Source organism: Myotis yumanensis, unplaced genomic scaffold (assembly GCF_028538775.1).
Source record: "Myotis yumanensis isolate MYYU_CA2020_CCGP unplaced genomic scaffold, mMyoYum1.0.hap1 SCAF_2, whole genome shotgun sequence".
NCBI classification, from domain to species: domain Eukaryota; kingdom Metazoa; phylum Chordata; class Mammalia; order Chiroptera; family Vespertilionidae; genus Myotis; species Myotis yumanensis.
In genome coordinates this window covers 162,077,493-162,092,164 of record NW_027223753.1, presented here as the reverse complement: position 1 = coordinate 162,092,164, position 14,672 = coordinate 162,077,493, and the positions used below count along the sequence as shown (strand labels likewise).

General features: G+C 50.8%; 1 protein-coding gene across 1 annotated transcript in view; it reads left to right on the top strand.

Annotated features, from left to right (window-relative positions):
- HEG1 (heart development protein with EGF like domains 1) overlaps window positions 1–14,672 on the top strand; it is an 89,143-nt gene that overhangs the window by 33,754 nt on the left and 40,717 nt on the right. The window contains exons 4-9 of the mRNA XM_070406398.1: window positions 2,896–3,246; window positions 4,270–4,617; window positions 8,510–8,737; window positions 9,430–10,767; window positions 12,782–12,898; window positions 13,581–13,700. Coding sequence (XP_070262499.1) covers window positions 2,896–3,246; window positions 4,270–4,617; window positions 8,510–8,737; window positions 9,430–10,767; window positions 12,782–12,898; window positions 13,581–13,700 — 2,502 coding nt within the window. The remainder of the gene's footprint in view (window positions 1–2,895; window positions 3,247–4,269; window positions 4,618–8,509; window positions 8,738–9,429; window positions 10,768–12,781; window positions 12,899–13,580; window positions 13,701–14,672) is intronic.

The following is a 14,672-nucleotide window of genomic DNA, read 5'->3' as shown; positions in this document are numbered from 1 at the left end:
AACCGGGTGGGGCATGAGATTGTTGTCTGATAAGGTAAGCATACAATTCCATCCGTGGGCATAAGTGCTTTGGGGGCAGTAAATTCTAAGAGGAATATTTATGTAAGCAATGCTGAGAATCATAATAGAAAATGCCATCAATTGCTAGTTTGTGGAAATAGTGCTCATGTTCTTTAGAAGGTGGTATTTTCTATAGATTCTCAGTTGGAGCTGAGGGTGTAATAATGGATCTCGACTCATGAAAGTATTTCTGTGGGCGCTGAGCTAATGTGGTCCAGGTAAATTGCTTTGTGGTGATTTCACTTTGTAAAGAAAGAGAGCATAAGTCAGGGAGAGTTAGCACGTCTTTCTCAAACATGAGCTGCTTCAGCTAGATTTTTGGCAGGTCCTGGGTAATAGTCAAGCCAAGGTTGAGCATTCTGGTGCATGCCCGAGGCTCCCGTGTCTGTGCTGGGATAGGAGACTGACCCACACACTTTACCAGCCGAGGAGTCCTTCTCTTCACCTCCCACAGTAGAGTCAGGGAACTTGGCTCGTTTCTGGTCCCACATGGATGGTCTTCCCATATTTGAATGGCTGCTTTAAGGATAGAAATGAACAAGGAGAGGCAGCTACTAGCTAATCAACAGAGCTGGCCTGTTCGTTTAGAAACGCGGTAAGTGTCCCCTATGTGTAGGCGCTCCTTTGGTGGTGTGAGCGGTGACTGTAGGTTAGTCTGACCAAACATTTTGTCTTTTTAGTACGAGGCACCGCTCCGAGGAAGTCTTCACACTGCTCCAGAAATGGAACCAAGAGGGTTCCGTGAGATTACACGTACGAAGTACTTCCTTGGCACAGTCTATAAAGGTGCATATAAAGTACTGGCACGTCGCAATTGGTCAGCAAGGGGCAGCTTTTAATAACGATGACGATGAGTTGACGAAGCAAATGTTCCACAGCGCCCTCGGGGTCAGGGAAAACACAGCCCCTTTCCTTTTGTGCCTGTCATCATCGGGGCATGCTGTCATTGTGTTTCTGTCCCTTGCTTCGCCGGACAGGTAGTCAGGCTGAGTCCAGTACAACTGCCGCCGCACATTGAATCGATGAAATAATAAAGTTTACGGGGAATACAAGTGCTTTGGAAGAGCACCCAGCAACCCGAAGAGGCTGTAACTTGGTGGATTTAGATGATAACTAATGCAGTGAGGCCCGAGGAGCTCAGCAGTTGAGTGAGGATTTGGGGTGCATCTATATTCAGTATGCTTTCCTTGTGTTATCCTAAGGAGTTTTTGTTTTGAGCAGAGGTGGGTTTGGGTGAGCGGGGACTCTGTTTTTGTGCCTGGCTCTTTCTTTTCCCTTGTTTTAATGACGAGCTGTATGGATCGCCTGCATCTTCATTTTGTCTGCATAAAGATCCGGTGACCGGAGCTGCCGGCCGTGGGCTGTGCTGTAGGCATAGCTGGTGCTATGGTTTGTACGCGAGTACGAGGAAGCTCTGTGTTTCCTACGCTCTTTCTAATTATACTTAATATTTATTTGCGCTTTTTGGTCAGAACTGCACATAGGACTGGCCTTCATGGAAACATTTATAATGAGAACTTTCTTTTTTCTTTGCTGGGTCATACTTAACAGCTTGAACCCTTGCATTGTAAGGTATAGAGTCCTTTTCATTATTTTTGGCTGAGAAAGAAAAATGACACTCTTTTTTCTTGCCTTTGGATCTCGCCTGCATGTTTCTTCCCACTTCCCAAGCTTTCCTGCAGGCGATTCCTGTTTGGAGGGAGGGTTTCGGCGTGCCCTCTGGGGCCTGTGCCCAGGGTGCCCTGCGGAACGTTCTTTGTGAGCAGGCGACCCGGGCAGACCGTGCGTTTTGAACAACGGTGTATAATACAGTTCGTAGAGGTTCCTGATGATTAACCCAGTCCCTGCCATCTGCTCATCAGAAAAAGTGTTCCCAGCCTGGAGTCCTCGATCTCCTAGGGAACCTTGTAGAATGTAAACTTGGGAGCTGCCTCCAGTGCCTGAAGAGGTGAAGCACAAGAATGGAGCCTGTTTGCTTTGGGCTGGAATTAAATCCGTGGGGTAACAAGGACGGTCTCCTGCTGGTTAGAAACTCTCTTACTTAATAAATGCATTTCAGTCCCTAGTCTCTCAAACCATAAGATTCCTGGTTGCCCTGTGGTGGGAAATAATAGCGAACCCTTGGTGGTGGCAGGCTGCGAATTGTTGTTCTGGGCGGTGTTCCTGCTGGGCAGAGCCGAGGCCTCCTCAGTGGTGACCTGGAGCTGGGTGCCAGGCAGGGAACGGCTCATTGCATTCATTTTTTACGTATGGGTTTTCTTCCATAATAGCATTTGAACATAAGGTTACAGCTGCTAAAATAAAGCAAGCAAAAGCCTGTACTTTACCACAATGGCCTGTCCTATATAAGCTATAAGCTGAATTCAAGAGTACTAGTTTCTTCCTCTATAGGAGCCAAGACAGCCCTGGCTGGGGCTCAGTGGTTAGAGTGCCGGCCCATTCACCAAGGTTCCCAGGTTCGATTTTGATCAAGGGCACATACCTGGGTTGCGGGTTCCTCGCCCTGGTTGGGGCTCATGGGGGAGGCAACCAATTGATGTGTCTCTCTCACATCGATGTTTCTCTCTCTCTCTCTCTCTCTCTCTCTCTCTCTCTCTTCTCTCCCCTGCCCCCTGCCTTCCACTCTCTCTAAAATCAATGGGGGGAAATATCCTCCAGTGAGGATTAACAACAACAAAAAATGTGTTTATCTCTGTCAGTTCCACATGATCTAGATCTATTTACCAAAATGTAATAGACATGATTTGTATCTAGATACAGCCCCTCCCCCCCCCCACCCCCCAGGAGTCTTGAAACGTCTTTTTTTATTTGGGTTTTTTTTTTTTTCCATTTTAGCTTCTGGAAGTATGGAAGAGCTAAACAACTCCACTGCTCCTCAAAGCCCCTCGGTCAGCTGGGCAAAGAGTGTGCAGGTTGCCATAACGTTCCCCAATGGTGTCCCAAGGGAGACCCAGTCTGTAGCTGTCAGTGCGGGACAGCTAAACGAGACAGGTTTCTCTGAGGACACTGAAGTTGCCCCAACGTCAGCTTCAGTTCATTCTTCACCATCTGAGGCAGAATTGAGGAGAAACACCGGAATAACCAGGAGTCTAGGGGATGGGAAATTCAGTGAGTCATCCACAGAAAATGGATTTGGCCTTACATCTTCTGAGGTCTCAGTGGGATTTTGGCAAAATGATTCCCCAGGTAAGTATTCAATTTTGCTTGATCTATTATAGACATTTAGAAATTGTTGGCGCATCACCCCACCATCAAAAGGTTTCGAGTTCAATTTCCGGTCAGGGCACATATCTAGGGAAGTGTACGGCTGGCAACCAATGCTTCTCTCTCTCTCTTTCTCTCTCTCTCTCTCTCTCTCTCTCTCCCCCCTCCCCCCCTCCTGCCCCCACCCCCTTTCTTCTCTCTGTGAAATTGATGGAAAGATATCCTTGGGTGAGGATTAAAAAAAAAATACATTGTTGGATTTTCTTACGGGATGGCTTCCAGGCCTTCTATGGCACATAGTATATCATATTTACTCTAGTTTATCATGTTATCACACTGTGATTTGCACCTTATGGAACAGTGTGAAGTGTGTCCAGCAGGCATTCCTCCTGCATTTCTGTAGATGACGAAGCCAAGGGTTAGGGGTTTAGGCAGAGCTGCAACCTCAGCCTCGGACCCTTCACTGCTGAGTGGGTCTTGTCACTGCAGCATTGTCTCCAAATGAGAGTGGCCTCTTTAAAACTAGTTTGACTTACTTTATGGATCATCGTCAGGACACACGGTGCAGATATAAATATATTCCCCAAATTCCTACAGCAAAATTGGAAAAATCTGTATGAATAATAGGACTGTTTTAGGAAAAGGGTTCTGCCCGAGCCCTGTGTTGAGGTGTGTTGTATTTATTGGGCATAATGTCCTCTCTCTCTTGACCCCCTTCGGGGAAAGCGAATATAGTACTCAAGCCTACAGGCCCTTCTGCCGCTTTGCACATGCAGATTAAGAGCTCCCCTCTTCATCACGTTTATTTTCAGTGTTGCTATCTTATTGACATGGAAGAGCTTTGAATTAATTATTTAGAAAATGAAAATGCATGTCAGGTTACACAAATAATAAGTTCTATGCAAGATCCTCCTCAAGGGAACGTTCCTTAGAGGGGACTCACATCTCAGTGGTGGAGGGTCTCTTTCACATCCATGTAACGGCATTTCCCCCGACACCTTGCAGTCCCGGAAGGACCCCAGCAGGCCAGCGGCTCTGATAAGAAGAATGGGAGCCCCCTGTCTCGGACCGAGTCTGTGGCTGGGTCAGTCCCGTTGGGTGGAGCTGGAGAGAGCACTGCACACTGGATCTTGACCAACAGCAAGACATTTGAAGATGTGACAGGAAGCTCTACTTCCTACCCTGGAGTTGTGAACTCTTCCGTTCTGACCCAGTTCTCAGCCTCTGCCCCACAGCCGAGAGGAAGTGACACTGTGCTGTGGGGAGGGAGCGACGCTGAGCTGGCCACCGAGTCTTCGTCTTCCTCCTCCTCAGAAAGCCTGGAGTCCTCAGCACCTCGCGGTGAACGCTCGAGTGAGTTCCCCTGTGCACACTGGGCCCCGTGGAGGGGACCGGGCTTGCCAGGCCTGTGGTCTTCTGCAGCACCGAAAGGCCACACGCTAGTGAAACAGCTCCACAGTCTCCTCTAGTGTCAGTGGTCCCAGGCCCCTCCTCCAGCTGGTGAATACAGATACACCTGCATGGCCCCCAGTTTTTCCTGGTACATCTCCACAGAGTTGCTATTGCCACCTGCCCCTCCCACAGGGAGCCCAGGGACCTCCCTGGCCACATCCTTCCACTCCCTATAGCCCACCTCACACCCTCATACCTGCCTCAGTCCCACAGTTCACCCCCTATCCAGGGAAACTGGGTTTCCCTCATTAAGGGAAACTCTCTTTTGTAACCGATTTAGTGAGATATAATTCACATTCTACACAATTCTCCCATTGAAAGCGTACAGTTCAGTAGTTTTTAGTATATGCACAAAGTTATGGCACCATCACTACTATCTGCTTCCAGAAGACTTTCCATCACCTCAGAAAGGAACCCGGTGCCAGAGGTCACTCCCCATTCTCTCCTCCTTTTAGCCTCTGGCAACCACTAATTTGTTTTCTGTCTCCATGGATTTTCCTATTCTAGACATTTCCTACCAGTGGAATCATGGAATCATATGATATGTAGCCTTTTGTGTTCTTCACTCAGCATAATGTTTTCAAGGTCCATCTGTGTTGTAGCATGTGCCAGTACTCCATTCCTTTTTATGGCTAAATGATAGTCCTCTGTATGGATGTACCACGTTTTGTTTATCTTTTTATCAGTTGATAGATGTGTAGGTTTTTAAAAAATCTTTTGGCTATTATGAATAATACTGTTGCGAACATCCTAGTGCTAGTTTTTGTGTGGACTTGTGTTTTCAGTTCTCTTGGATTGTGGGTTAAATAGTAACTCTATTTAACCTTTAGAAGAACTGTCCATCTCTTTTCCAAAGTGGCTGTCTCACTTTATCTTCCTGCCAGCAATGTGCAAGGGTTCAGTTTCAGCATCTTTACCAACACTTGTTATAGCCCATCTTTTTTTGACTGTCGCCACCCTGATGGGTGTGCTGTGGTATCTCATTGTGGGTTTGACTTGCATTTTCCAGCTGAGCACCCTTTCATGTGCTCATTGGCCATTTGTATATCTTCTTTGGAAATGTGCATTCAGATCTCTTGGCTATTTTTAAATTGGGTTATTTGTCCTTTTTTGAGGTATAGGAGTTCTTTGTGTATTCTGGCTGCCAGTCCCTTATCAGATACACTAGAGGCCTAGTGAATGAAATTCGTGCACTCAGGGGGGTCCCTCAGCCTGGCCTGTGCCCTCTTGCAGTCTGGGAGCCCTCGGGGGATATCTGACTGAAGGCTTAGGCCCCCCTAAGCTGGCAGTCAGACATCCTTAGTGCTGCAGCAGACACGGGAGAGGCTCCCGCCACCACTGCAGTGTTTGCCAGCCTGTGAGCCCAGCTTCTGGCTGAGTGGCGCTCCCCCTGTGGGAGCACACTGACCACCGGGGAGCAGCTCCTGCATTGATTGTCTGCTCCCTGGTGGTCAGTGCGTGTCATAGCGACTGGTTGTTTGGCCATTCGGTCAATTTGCATATTAGCCTTTTATTATATAGGATGATTTGCAGGCATGTTCTCCCGTTCTTTGGGTCATCATTTCACTTCCTATGGCATTATTTGCAGCACAACAGTTCTTAAGTTTGATGAAGTCCAACTTATCAATGTGAGAAAACTTTTCATTTTCCTTCCTAATAATGTTTTTGGGTAATTTTTAAAAACTATTACCAGCAGCCTTACCATGTGAATTGTATGCTGACTAAAGCAAAAATGCATTAACTTATCATTTAAATTTATAATAGGTTTAAAGTCTTACCTCCTCACCACCAATAATAAATAACATCTCCACTTGCCCCATCCTAATTGATGAGGAAAATTAGCATGTGGCGACTACTCATGTGATGTGATGTGAGAAAACACATATGGGTGGAGGACCCCGTGTGCCCTTTTATGTCTGTGCATGGAAAATGCATTCTCTGTCTCCTGAACCAAGGGATCATTTTCCACCCTCACCACTGTGGGGCTCAGACTTGTCCCCCTTCAAACCAGGAGCTTGTCCCTCTTCAAACCTGTAGCCTTTCCTTCCCCTTCCCTTCAGGACCCTTTGCTCTGCAGTGCTTGCTCAGCTGGTCCTCGTAGACAGTGGGGCAGGTCTTGGGGTTGGTTATAAAGTGCTGGACACGGAATAGCCTGAAACCGCTCCCCTGCGATTGACACGGTGCCTTATCTCGTTTCCTCTGATCGCCGGAGCTGACTCTGCCAGCCAGCCTTTCGGAGCTCTCCGGCTTCCTTTCTGGGTTCAGATGGAGCCCCTGTTCCAGGTCGTGACTCCATGGGGGTGTCCGTCAGCCTGATGGGGCTGTTTGCCTGATGTTTGTCTAACAGGTCTTTTCCGTCTCCCCACCCCAGGCCCTGTCTTCTTTACCTCGGGAACTTGTGCTCCGATCCGCTCAGCTCTCCAGCCTCCCCGGCGGGTCTTCCATGGGTCCCCTAAGCCCTTCAGTCCGAGTCAGGCAACCTCCTCCCCTGGTTCCTGGCTCCTGGGTGCTGCTCCAGGCCCTGTGCACCCCTGTCCCCCACTCACTCCTGTCTCTCAGTGAAGGCGGACCTCTTGCGAGGTGAACCTACCTAACCCTCAGCTTTACCTTCTTTTTCCATTGGGGTGTGTCCATGGGGCAGCAAGAGCTAGTCTGGTCTGGGAATAAAAATAAGAACCAGAAGAAGAGCCTGTATTCTCTCATAGAGCCAGATTATGGAGTAGTTAGGCCAAGAAAAACTGAGCCTCACTTCCATGCCCAAAAAAGGAAAAAAGGGATATTTATTCACGCGTCACCTGTCCCTATTCCATCCCCACCAAGAAAATAAAACAAATGCATTTAAAACACACACACACCAAGCCTACCTTTAACCTCTGATCACAATACCATTTCTCATGGATGTGTCAGGTCACGCCTCGCTGGTCCTACAGGAGGTGAGAGCCTCCGGGGTCACGTGGGCTCCCTGCTCGGTCTCATCAGAAGGTGTAAAGCCCCAGTAGGATTGTTAGTCTTTTGCCCACTGTTCACCTCCCCCGCAGCCACCACCCATGTCCCTGACACAAACTCTGTTTATTACGTATCACCCAGCAAAACACAATATTGATCCTGTTCACTTAAGTACCAAACCTTCCCATGAGTCCAGGCCTCCTGCACATGCTGACCCGCAGCGCCTCCCGCGTGTCGGTCACTGACAGGCGTCTGCAGGAACACCGCACGCCCGGCTTTCTCAGATAAAGACCCCGAGGAAACCTGGGGGAGCATTCGGGCTAACGTGGTCCAGGAAGCGAGGCTTATTCCTGAGACTCAAGTCCATGCCCTTGTTGTCTCCCCTGCACTGACCCCCGCCCCCCTGCACTGACCCGTCATCCCCTTTTCAATCTTCTTTTTTTTAAAAAAAAATTTTCCTTTTTATTGAATTTATTGGGGTGACACTGATTAACAAAAGTATACAGGTTTCAGGTGCACAATTTCACAGCACATCATCTGTACACTCACTGTATTGTGTGTCCCCCACCCCAAGTCAAAGTCTCTGTCCATCGCCATTTATCTCCCCTATGCCCTTCTTCACTTCCTCCCACCCCCCTTCCTCCCGGCAATCGGCAATCACCACAGTGCTGTCCGGGTCCATGAGTTCTTCTGTTTTGCTCAGCATCCCTTCGTTTCCCTCACAGCTGTCAGCCTGCTCTCTATCTGTGTCTGTCTCTATTTTGCAATTAGTTCATTTTGTTTATTCGATTCCACATATGAGTGAAATCCTGTGGTGTTTGTCATCCCCTTTTCAATCTTCTTATAGCCACTGAAGATAGTCCTGAGCTGGGAGTCGGTGGCGACACACAGCAGGGGTCTGAGGGAACACCCGGAGCCCGGGCTCACAGCCCCCACACTTCAGCCACCTTCACTGGAAACGGGGAGCGCACACTGCGATCTGTCACCAACCAGACTTCCGGGGATGAGGGGCGCTCCCAGACGGCACCCCGAGAAGCAGAGAGCGCCACTCCACATGGGAATGTGACTGCGGCCGGTAAGGCTCTCGGAGGTGATGAGCTGGATCCCTCCCCGCACTCCTTCAGCTCATCTCTCAGCTTGCTCACCGTCCCAGAATGATTAAGTTCGCATCCACCCCAAGTACCTTACCAGCTCTTTAGGACGAGAATTTTCTGGGTTCTCCCCCCTCCTCACCCCTCCCCAGCTCACCCCCCACTTACCTAAGGCATGTGCCAGTGGTGTCTGCCAGGATGCTTAGATAAAAGAGAACAGCCACTTTTCGGCTCAGGCCAGTCTCCTGGGAAAGAAATCTCTCATTCTTCAGAGAATGGAAAGTTGGGAGGGTTTTCCTTTTTCCATTTAGACATAACAATTGTTCTATTTGGGGTCTTAAGAGCTTTTAAGATACCAATTTGCTTTTATCAAGAAAGGCCTGTGGAAGGAATCTGGGCCTGTTCCCTGTTCTTTGGGCCCTGGCCCCACTTCTCTTTTCTTACCATTTCCTTTGCTGCCACCGCGTTCCTCACCGGAGGTGAACCTGCCCTCAGAGGCAGCCCTGTCTGCCTTCCGCGCGGCCTCTCCGGAGAGCTCACCTTGGAAACCGCGTCTCCAAAGGAAGTGATCGCCCGCCGGTGCTCACAGATCGGACACGGGCAGTCTGTCTGCAGTGGGTGTTCAGGGGTTTGCCTGTTTGTTCCATTGACCTAACTTTGGTTTTTCCCTTTGCAGTCACTGGAATTATCTACCATCCGGTGGGTGGCACAGACACCGAACGGAGGCCCCCCAGCCACCACACAGACCACACCTACGTCTCCTCCACTTTCACCAAAGGGGAGCGAGCACTGCTGTCCATCACAGACAACAGCTCGGCCCCGGACACGAGGGAGAGTTCGACCTCTTCTGTTAAGATCTCAAACTCTTCACGTTCGGACGATCCTCCCTCTTCTCAGGTTCAGACGGAAAGAAGTAACGTCTCCTCCTACGGAGGGGCTCCTCCTTCCACGGAGTCCCTGGGTCTGCGTCCAGCCCACCTCCCATTCTACACCCCCACCATGAATACGTCGGGCACCTTGGACCTTCTGGGCACACGTGCTGGATCCGTCAGTGACTCGTCCCCTTCGTCGGGGCCCCCGCTGCCCCCGCCCTCAGAGTCACAGCCCCACCAGCCCTTCTCCTCCACCTTATCATCCTCCAGGGCCTCTGCTCACCCACAGGAGTCCACCCCCGACGCGCCCACACCTCTGCCTTCCTCACCACCCCCTTCGCCCGTCTCCCTGACAGTCCCTGCCCCTGTCTCAGTGTCCGTGTCCCAGGCAACCCTTTCGCCTTCACCTCTTACCTTGGCCCTGCCCAGGGCCAGGGACACTCCCGTGACGCCAGTTCAGACGGCAACAATGGTGCCAGTGCTCTCCCGCAGTCAAACAGCAGATCCTAAGAATCAGAGCAACCCACACCACGAACACGTGGCCACCGAATCAAAGCCCCCGAGCTGGGAGTCTCTGCCCACAGAGGCCACCGGAGCTGAAACCGTGAGCCCTGCTTCAGGGTTCCCCGTGGCCCCCGCTTTAACAGAGTCCTCCACGGAGCCAACCCTTCCAGCCACAAGCACCCGCTTGGCCCGGACGCCGCCAGCGTGGACCGCCACCACTCCCAAGACGCCCCCGCCCCCCGTGCCCACGCCCGGCCCCTCGTCAAGCACAGCCACTCCGATGGCTGGCCCGGCCGCAGCGCAGACCACGGCTGGAAAACGGTTCTTGCCGACCAGCCCTGAAATGCCAGCGCCACGGATCTCCACAGAAGTCGTCGTCACCACTAAAAGGAGCCGAGCGCCTGTCGGTGACACCACCCGATGGAGCTCCCTGACCAGTGCACCCACATCAGCAACAGTACTGACCACGGAGCCGGGCGTTTCCGAAGGGGACAGCCTGGCTCCCCCTTTCCTCAGGACGTCTCCCTCTCCCCGGAGCACAGACGCTTCTCCGGCCGAAGTGTCGCCTCCCCGGGCCACCACCTCCGGTGCTCAGAGCGGCACGCAGTCACCCCCGGCACGGTCGTCTCCAGCCTCAGGTAGCACACAGTCACGCGGGCTCATTGAGTGCTGGGTGGGGGTGCGTGGGGGTGTGCCGCAGTGGCTGCTGCTGGCAATAGCACAGTGTTACAGTGTTGGATGATCTCCCGTGCTTCCTGTAGAAGCACCTAAAGCATAAAGTAATGTCACCGTGGACCTAATCTTCTCACCCCTGAATTACGTAATTCCTCCCGAACAAGGAGGAGAGGATGCCACTGGCTGGGCCACATCAGTAGATGGTGTAGCTGCCGCTTGTAATGTCCCGTAACTGAAAGAGCTTTCCAAGCACGCCCTTAACTCTCCTGGAGCGGGGCGGCCGCGATGCTGGGCGGGAGGGTAGAGGGAACACAGTCAAGAAGCTTTAGGTGGCCTGGCCGAGGCATGGAGTGAGTCGGTGGCTGCTCCCCGATCAGAGCCCGTGCTTCGGAGCCGGGCAGGTGGTCCCACAGTCACCAGGGAGGCTTCCCTTGGTCCAGGGGAAGCCCTGGCCCCTTGGTGTCCCTCAGATTATGTTGCTGGTTGGTAGATGTGTGTGTGTTGGGGTGGGGGGTAGTTGGGCATGTTCAATAAGATGGTGATGGACTAACCTGTCCCATAGTGACTGCATTGTGCCTGGGGTTATCTTGAAGTTTCTGGTACACACATGACTCTTTGTCATGTAAGGAAAGGTAGAAGTAAGACGATCTGTCTTTTGGTGTCCTGTTTAAAATGGTACACGTGGCTCGTCCAGACCCAGGAAGGCCAGCTGCCAGTGCTGATGGGGTGAAATGGAGATGATGCCCTAAGGAAAGAGAGGACGGGAAGTGCTCTGTGGTGACTGCAGCAGGGACTGTCAGTGGCAGGGTTCCCCCAGTCAGCCGTCAGCAGTCTGGTGGCTGGAGGGTCATGCCCCGCCTGCCAGCCCCACGGTGCCATGAGGCTCGGTGCCCCCTCTGTACCCGTGATCCCAGCGGCTCTGGGAAACGAAAGCTGGATCCTTCCCCTGCTTCAGAGTTCACAGGGCTTCGTTTCCAGCAGCCAGATACGCAGCGTCTCCCTTCGCTGATTGTGGCCATTGCAGTGGCAACTGTGGGTGGGAGTCAGCATCATTACTGACTGGTGATGTGCATTCTGCAGCAGGACCCATGGGCTCAGTGCTTGCTGGTCGCTGCTGAGCTTAGACGGGTGGTTTCAGGTCTATTAGAGCAGCCGCGAGGCACAGGAGCACCATCTTTGGGGTGAGCCCATCGGTTTTTGGGGTCACTCTTTTGGAGTTAGAGACCTTGACTTCTGCCTTCTTTTTCTCATCCTACCACCGATTCTCTCCTTGGAGACGATGCAGTTATTTTGTGGGATCCGGCTTTTCTACGTATATGTCAGAAACCTTGACTAGGGAGCGTGACAATGCAGGTTACACAGACCGAAGCACAGAGCTGTGGCCACTGCCCTTGGGAGCTGGGAGTCCAAGGTGACCTTGAAGCCAGAGCATCACTGGGTCCAGATGAACCCTCCAGGGCTCGTTGTGACATTACGCAAAGAGCTGGCACGGTCATGCTCACCTCCTGTCGGTTTTCTAAGTGAGGGCACAGCACGTGGAGGCCCACATATTATTGCATTGTGAGGTTTTCGGATACAGGGAAATCTTGCTGCAGGAGGATGGGTGACCAGGGATCCTTTTCCCCTTAATATGTGTTTTAAATGGGCATTAGTTCCAGTAGAATTTTCCAAGTATCACAGAGGCAGAGTAATCGTCCGTCCTGAGTGGAGTGACCCGTGAGCAGCATGTGAACCGGTTCTTGCGCTCAGGGTCCAGTTGTCCGGGGCCGTGTCTGCCCACCAGCGAGCGCCGGAACCCAGGCCCACCGAGTCCAGTCGCCCCTCTCGGGAACCCACTCTGTGTTCGTACTGTGGCCTTTCAGGGCAAGTAAACAGAAATAAGTGAGGATCAAATATTAGCCAGGATTAAATATTTACCGAGCGCCGCCTTTACATTTGCTGTGCGGTTAACTGCTTTATTCCTGGAATGTGTTTCAGTGAACAGCTGCGCCCCTAACCCTTGCCTCCACGATGGGAAATGTGTTGTGGACCCCGCCCGCCGTGGCTATCGATGCGTGTGCTCACCTTCCTGGCAAGGGGAGGACTGCAGTGTGGGTAAGAGGAAAAGCCATCTCCGGGGTCTGCAGTGCAGTAGCACATCGGGAGGCAGCAGGCTCGTTTTTTCTCCAAATGCAGGGGAGTAAGATTTTTAAATTGATGCCCTGCTGCCTTGAGGTTAACACGCTCGTTGTTGTCTGCAGAATAATGTCGGACAGCGAGGCTGGCAGGTCTCCACGATCTGGCCTCATTTTGTGGGCTCCATATACTCCTGCCACACTGGGCCCTGCACGGCTCCCCAAACACCCCTGCGCTTTGCTCTTCTGGCCTCCACTGTGCTGGTGCCTCAGCCTAGAACGCCCACCCCCCCCACCACCCATCTCCACCTGCTTATTAAAGTTCTTCTAGTCTTAGTCCAGATATCATTTGAAACAGTCTTTTTTTTCTTTTTTATTGTTGACGCTATTTCAGATAGAAACAGTCTTAATCCTCCCCTCCATTAAAATCTGCTATTTTTCTGTACTTGCAAATCCTGCCTGTGTTTACAGTTAGCTGTCTGCATGGCTGCCTCCACCCTTAATAGGCTGGTAGCCCCTTGGGAATAAGGGGAGTGTCCTACTGGTCTCTGGGGCCCCACTACACCTCGTGCCATTGGGCCCTTAGTCCACGCTTACTGTGCTGGGTTATGGTTTTGCTGTCTGATACGGATTCAGTGTGGCCTGTGTTCTGTCCTCTGCAGATGTGAATGAGTGCCTCTCCAACCCCTGCCCACCCCTGGCCGTGTGCAACAATACTCAGGGATCCTTCACCTGCAGATGCCCCATTGGGTACCAGCTGGAAAAGGGAATATGCAATTTGGGTAAGAGAGTTAGTCTATCTTGGGATTCTTTCTACACCACTCTATATTTTGCAAAGTGACATAAAAAGTAACGTTGCTTTTCTCCCTAATGAAAACCAGCATTTGTCTGAGCTATAGTTTAAGGAAGAGAGAAAGAAGTGGAGGCTGCCTCGTGTCCCATCACTTAGAGAGATAGCACCTTCTATGAAACTGTTTTAGTGTGCATCATATCTTTACATAGTTGAAATCATGTGATATTTGTACAAATTTTACATCTTAAACATTTTCCCGTGTTATTAAAAACTAGAGGCCCGATGCACAAAATTCGTGCAAGAGTAGGCCTTCCCTTCCCCGGCTGCTGGCACCGGCTCCCCTCTGGCACCGGGACCTGGGCTTCCCTTGCAACCTCGGCTTTGTCCAGACGGTTGTCCGGAAGGATGTAGGCTCTAATTAGCATATTATGCTTTTATTACAGTGGGGCCTTGACTTACGAGTGTCCCAACTAACCAATTTTTTATTAAATATATTTTATTGATTTTTTACAGAGAGGAAGGGAGAGGGATAGAGAGTCAGAAACATCAATGAGAGAGAAACATTGATCAGCTGCCTCTTGCACACTCCCCACTGGGGATGTGCCCACAACCAAGGTACATGCCCTTGACCGGAATTGAACCCGGGACCCTTGAGTCCGCAGGCCAATGCTCTATCCACTGAGCCAAAACGGTTAGGGCCTAACCAGTTTTTTGAGATACCAGCTGTCTCTCAGCAGATTTTTTTTGCATTGAGTTGACAGAGTAATTTGAGTTAACGAGCTCCTTAACAAATTAAACTCGTAAGTCAAGGCCCCACTGTATTATAGATTTTATACAAACTTCTTAATGACTGCATAAGTATGCCATCATTTGTGCATAAACTGCTTCACCATTTCACCCTGCAGTTAGAAAAAAAATATGTCTACATCAAAGAATGTTTTAACTATATTGTTTAAAAAAT